Source organism: Cebidichthys violaceus, unplaced genomic scaffold, assembly GCF_023349555.1.
Source record: "Cebidichthys violaceus isolate CVI_PGR_0920_01 unplaced genomic scaffold, fCebVio1.0.p SCAF_48, whole genome shotgun sequence".
NCBI lineage: Eukaryota > Metazoa > Chordata > Actinopteri > Perciformes > Stichaeidae > Cebidichthys > Cebidichthys violaceus.
The window spans coordinates 1,874,832-1,881,893 of NW_027176683.1; the positions used below are offsets into that span (position 1 = coordinate 1,874,832).

Here is a 7,062-nt window from a genome sequence, read left to right on the forward strand (position 1 = left end):
ACTTTAATCCTGAAATATATTATCTAATAAAACGACTTATTAATTATGTATAACAAACTAAACTATTAAAATGTATTTCATTGTGCTGCAGAACTCCTTCATTAATAAAACAATGTATTTATTTATTTTCTTATAAATTATATATAAATGATCTATTATTAAAAATATATATTTTGACTTTATTCTATAAACCTCGGTCATATTTCACAAATTTAAGGTGATCACAGAAGTCATTAATTAACTTAATCTGTTCAGTTTGAATCAATAACTAATTAATAAAATAAATAAATATGTAAGTTATATTTAATATGTAAATTCTATTTAATATGTAAGTTATATTTAATATTTAATATGTAAATTCTATTTAATATGTAAGTTATATTTAATATTTAATATGTAAGTTATATTTAAGTTATATTTAATATTTAATATGTAAATCATATTTAATATTTAAGTTATATTTAATATGTAAGTTATATTTTATATAACCGTACAATATATTGTTATTAGCATATTTGTGTTATTTAAATGTGTAGTATAAATGTAATAGTTATGAATTTATTAATATAATTAAGTGAGCAAACAGGACCACTTCAATTTCCTATACAGAGTCACGAGCAGAAAATTCGTATTTACGACGTTTCCACTGCACCGTGAACGCCTCCTGACCTTTTACGCAGAAGGACGTTAATGACGTCATCCTCACACTCACGAGTTCACGGTAACGGTAACGGGAGCGCGTGAGTGAGTGAGTGTGTGTGTGTGTGTGTGTGTGTGTGTGTGTGTGAGTTTGAGAGCGAGAGACTGACAGCCCGCCGCTCGGTGACCGGGCTGTCACCGTTTACCGGATCCGTTAACCGGTCAAAGGAGGAGCGGCCACAGCTAGCCGAGTTAGCAGCTAACGGCTAACTGAAGATGGAGGAGTTTCTGTCGAGCTGCTGCGGGGCCCTGAAGGTAACACACACACACACACACACACACACACACACACACACACACACACACACACACACACACACACACACACACACACACACACACACACACACACTCACACACACACTCTAACTAACTAACCCTGTCATGTTGTTGTTGGTCAGTTAGCGTTAGCCACAGTTAGCCACAGTATATATATGTGTATATATACGTGTATATATATACATATATATACATATATACATATATATATATATATATATATATACATATACATATATACATATATATATATATATATATATATATATATATATATATATATATACATATATATATATACTATCATGATATATTTTCTGGCATCTGCCTGTTTGAATTGAGATAAATGAACAACTTTCATTTTAATCTTTATACTCTATACTAACTGAACAGAAGAACTTATTGATGGTTGTGATTCTTCGTGTACTTTTTAGTCTTTTTCTCTAAAATAACTTTTTCTGGGACTCAAAGAGATTTAGAGATAAATGTTGAAGACTAAACTCAGCTTTTCATATGTTTAGTTTTATTTTATTCATTATGTTATTAATGCCCCGATGAGCTTAATACATAAAATGTCCTCCAGGAGAAACCGGACCCGGCTGGTTCAGGGTTCCATGTGGTTCTGGGTAATGAGTCCTGTGACGTGGACTCCATGGTATGTGCTCTGACCTACGCCTACTTCCTGTCCAAGGTGAGCCCTCTGATCCATCAGTACAGGTGTGTGTGTGTGTGTGTCCGCGGCGTGGACGTTTACCCAAGTGTGTCTGTCTCCGTCAGACCGGACGCTCCGAGACGCTTGTCGTCCCGCTGCTGAACATCCGGCAGTCGGACCTGCTGCTGCGGTCGGACAACGTCCACCTGCTGAGACAGGTGGGTCTGTCTCCAGACCTGCTGCTGTTCAGGGATCAGCTGGACATGCGAGCGCTGCACCGAGACGGACGCCTGCGGCTGACGCTGGTCGACCACAACGTCCTGCCCAGGTAGCCACAAACACCCGACAGGTGGCCACAAACACCCGACAGGTAGCCACAAACAATCGACAGGTAGCCACAAACACCCGACAGGTAGCCACAAACAATCAACGGGTAGCCACAAACACAAACACCCGACAGGTAGCCACAAACACAAACACCCGACAGGTGGCCACAAACACCCGACAGGTTGCCACAAACACCCGACAGGTGGCCACAAACACCCGACAGGTGGCCACAAACACCCGACAGGTGGCCACAAACACAAACACCCGACAGGTAGCCACAAACACAAACACCCGACAGGTGGCCACAAACACCCGACAGGTGGCCACAAACACCCGACAGGTGGCCACAAACACCAGACAGGTGGCCACAAACACAAACACCCGACAGGTAGACACAAACACCCGACAGGTAGCCACAAACACCCGACAGGTGGCCACAAACACCAGACAGGTAGCCACAAACACAAACACCCGACAGGTAGCCACAAACACCCGACAGGTAGCCACAAATAGCCGACAGGTGGCCACAAACACCCAACAGGTAGCCACAAACAGCCGAGAGGTGGCCACAAACAACAGAGAGGTGGCCACAAACAACCGACAGGTAGCCACAAACAGCCGACAGGTAGCCACAAATAGCCGACAGGTAGCCACAAACACCCGACAGGTGGCCACAAACACCCAACAGGTAGCCACAAACAGCCGACAGGTAGCCACAAACACCAGACAGGTGGCCACAGTCTGTTTCCTCAGGTAGGTGTCAGCACACCTGTTTCATCTGCATGTGTCTGTCCTGCAGTTCAGATAGCGACCTGGAGGGGGCGGTGGTGGAGGTGATTGATCATCACCTGCTGGAGAGAGACTCCTTCCCCTCCTGTCCTGTTACCGTGGAGACGGTGGGATCCTGTGCTACCTTGGTAACGGAACGTATCATCCAGAAGGCTCCGGAGATCCTGGACCAGCAGGTTGCCCAACTGCTCTACGGTAAACACCTGAACAGGTCCTCCCAACACCTCAACACGTCCTCACAACACCTCAACAGGTCCTCAGTTTGTACTTCCTGTGTCCTTGTGTTGCGTTGTTGTGTATCATTGTGTATTTGTGGTTGTGTAGCTGCGGTGGTGTTGGACTGCGTCAACATGGCTCCCTCAGCAGGTAAAGTGACTCCTAAAGACAGTCAGTTCGCGGCAGCGTTGGAGTCTCGTTTTCCCGCTCTGCCACTGAGAGACGCTCTCTTCCAGACGCTGCAGAACGCCAAGTTTGACGTCTCAGGTGACTGCAGTTTTTAACACACAGTGTACTGCACAATGTACTGCACAGTGTACTGCACAGTGTACTGCAGTATATGGAAGTACAGGGGCTATTTAGTGGTATTAATGTAGTATTTTGTCTTCAGGTCTGAACACTGAACAGATGTTGTTGAAGGACATGAAAACTGTTTCAGGAAGTTTGAATGTCGCCGTCTCTGTTCTCTACATCACACTAGAGGTCAGTTTACAACACACACACTACTACACACTACTACACACTACTACACACTACTACACACTGTACTACACACTACTACACACTACTACACACTGTACTACACACTACTACACACTACTACACACTACTACACACTACTACACATTACTACACACTACTACACACTACTACACACTGTACTACACACTACTACACACTACTACACACTGTACTACACACTACTACACACTGTACTACACACTACTACACACTACTACACACTACTACACATTACTACACACTACTACACACTGTACTACACACTACTACACACTGTACTACACACTACTACACACTACTACACACTACTACACACTACTACACACTGTACTACACTCTACTACGCACTACTACACACTGTACTTCACACTACTACACACTACTACACACTACTACACACTGTACTACACACTACTACACACTGTACTACACACTACTACACATTACTACACACTACTACACACTGTACTTCACACTACTACACACTACTACACACTGTACTTCACACTACTACACACTACTACACACTGTACTACACACTACTACACACTACTACACACTGTACTACACACTACTACACATTACTACACACTACTACACACTACTACACACTGTACTACACACTACTACACACTACTACACATTACTACTACACACTGTACAGTACTACACACTACTACACATTACTACACACTGTACAGTACTACACACTACTACACATTACTACACACTGTACAGTACTACACACTACTACACACTACTACACACTGTACAGTACTACACACTACTACACACTACTACACACTGTACTACACACTACTGCACACTGTACTACATATTGTAGTACAGTGTGTAGTACAATATGTACTACACAGTGTACTACATATTGTACTACACACTGTACTACAGTGACAGTAAACTAAACCTGCTCTGAGCTGTTGGTATGTGGAGGCTCTGCCTTCTGTTCTGACCAATCAGCTGTGAGCTCTGACCTCAGATCTATGACATCACTCTACCAACAGCTGGAGGACTGTTTGACCCAGAAATCTGTGTCTGTGTGTGCGTGTGTCTGTGTGTGTGTGTGTGTGTGTGTGTGTGTCTGTCTGTCTGTCTGTCTGTCTGTCTGTCTGTCTGTCTGTCTGTCTGTCTGTCTGTCTGTCTGTGTGTGTGTGTGTCTGTGTGTGTCTGTGTGTATGTGTCTGTGTGTGCGTGCGTGCGTGTGTGTGTGTGTGTGTGTGTGTGTGTGTGTGTGTGTGTGTGTGTGTGTGTGTCAGGACTTCCTGCAGAGGGCGGGGTTGAAGGCGGAGCTCTCAGGTTTCTGTCTGAAGTTTGGATTCGACCTCCTGCTGCTGATGACCATCTCCTTCAGCGAGAGCAGAGAGCCAATCAGAGAGCTTGCTGTGTTCAGCCGCAGCGCTGCCTGCAGACAGCAGGTACACAAGTACACGTTAAATACTACTGCAGGCACACAAGTACACGTTAAATACTACTGCAGGTACACAAGTACACGTTAAATACTACTGCAGGCACACAAGTACACGTTAAATACTACTGCAGGTACACAAGTACACGTTAAATACTACTGCAGGCACACAAGTACACGTTAAATACTACTGCAGGTACACAAGTACACGTTAAATACTACTACTACTGCAGGTACGCTACACTTTTTCACTGCAGTTCTTTGATGTTTGAGTATCCATGACGACTCGGGTACCCCCCCCCCCCCCCCCCCCCCCCACAGGTGAGCCATTACCTGGAACAGGCCCGTGACCCCGCCCTCAACCTCTGTCCAGTCAGCAGCCCTCGTCCTCACATCACAGCCTATCAGCAAGGTAAGCCCCGCCCCCTTCTGAATCTGCAGACAGCTGATAGTCCACAATATTATAATATAATATAATATGTTAAAATACAATATGTTATAATGTAATGTAATGTATGATGTGATGTGATTATTATTAGTTCTGGGCAATGATTACAATGTTTAATCTTGATTAATCTCATTATTCTGCATAAAATTCAATAATGAATTAAAAGTAGAGTATTCTAGAGTATACTCACTTGTATGTTAAAGTACTGCTGTATGAACTAAAGTACAATAACATTTGGTTTGAATCACTTTAAACAGATCAGGTTCTAGTTAACAGCAGTATTCTTCACACAGTATCAGTTATATTTCTACTATCTGTGCTCAGTGTGTGACTTTATTTAAACGTTCCACTGCTGTGCAACATGAATACAATGTTCCACACGTTTCATCAGAATGTGTGTCTTCTGTCTTCATACAGTCAGAGCATGTGAACGCAGCTCCCACTGTTCATCAACATAATGCACCGTAACTCAGAGGTGACGACGGTTACCCGGAGATGTCCGGTAGTCTCCGGTGAGAGAGACGGCCGGTGCGCGTTGTGACTCCGCCTCTTTTGTAGTCCTCTCCTCTTCATAGACTCGTGTGTTGTTCTGGTGACGGTGCGTCTGGAGGGAGGCTCCTACGTGACGTCATTCATGATCCTGAGAACGTTCCTCAGACCGACGTCTTCTCAACACTAGTCGTCCTGCAGTTTGTATCTCTCCACTTCTCTGTGGCGTCTGTTAGCTCGTCTTTAGTTTATCTCTACTTGAAGACTCCTCCACTGCTGCGTCAACGTAGTGATGAAGACTCCTCCACACGCTGCGTCAACGTAGTGATGAAGACTCCTCCACACGCTGCGTCAACGTAGTGATGAAGACTCCTCCACCGCTGCGTCAACGTAGTGATGAAGACTCCTCCACACGCTGCGTCAACGTAGTGATGAAGACTCCTCCACACGCTGCGTCAACGTAGTGATGAAGACTCCTCCACACGCTGCGTCAACGTAGTGATGAAGACTCCTCCACACGCTGCATCAACGTAGTGATGAAGACTCCTCCACACGCTGCGTCAACGTAGTGATGAAGACTCCTCCACCGCTGCGTCAACGTAGTGATGAAGACTCCTCCACGCGCTGCATCAACGTAGTGATGAAGACTCCTCCACACGCTGCGTCAACGTAGTGATGAAGACTCCTCCACACGCTGCGTCAACGTAGTGATGAAGACTCCTCCACACGCTGCGTCAACGTAGTGATGAAGACTCCTCCACACGCTGCATCAACGTAATGATGAAGACTCCTCCACACGCTGGTTTGGTTATTTGATGAACGGTGTGGATTACATTTTTAAAAACAAACTGCGTTAATGAGATAAAATAATTGTCGGCGTTAATTAATGAATGCGTTAACGTGATAATAATGCGTTAAGTTGCCCAGCACTAATATATATAACATAATATAATATGATACAATGTGTTAAAATATAATATAATGTAATGTAATATGTGGCGATGTCTCTTTAAAGGAAACTCTCTGGCGTCCCGTAAGAAGCTCCTCCCCCTCGTTAAGGACTTCGTGAAGGAGCGGGACGGAGACGGTCGCCTGGGAGACGGTCGCCTGGGAGACATGGAGGAGGAGGAGGAGGAGGAGTCCCGGTTCCCCCCCACCCCGATGAACAGTCTGGTGGAGGGCTGTCCTCTGGACGGAGGTCTGCCCCACATCAGCGCT

The 7,062-nt window shown here is 44.6% G+C and overlaps 1 protein-coding gene across 1 annotated transcript in view; it reads left to right on the forward strand.

Moving 5' to 3' along the window:
* The first annotated feature begins 695 nt into the window (after positions 1-695).
* prune (prune exopolyphosphatase) overlaps positions 696-7,062 on the forward strand; it is a 6,676-nt gene continuing 309 nt past the window's right edge. The window contains exons 1-9 of the mRNA XM_068729986.1: positions 696-954; positions 1,562-1,669; positions 1,756-1,958; positions 2,757-2,941; positions 3,071-3,229; positions 3,354-3,445; positions 4,759-4,917; positions 5,229-5,319; positions 6,860-7,062. The exon at positions 6,860-7,062 is cut by the window's right edge and continues 309 nt beyond it. Coding sequence (XP_068586087.1) covers positions 916-954; positions 1,562-1,669; positions 1,756-1,958; positions 2,757-2,941; positions 3,071-3,229; positions 3,354-3,445; positions 4,759-4,917; positions 5,229-5,319; positions 6,860-7,062 — 1,239 coding nt within the window. The 5' untranslated portion in view covers positions 696-915. The remainder of the gene's footprint in view (positions 955-1,561; positions 1,670-1,755; positions 1,959-2,756; positions 2,942-3,070; positions 3,230-3,353; positions 3,446-4,758; positions 4,918-5,228; positions 5,320-6,859) is intronic.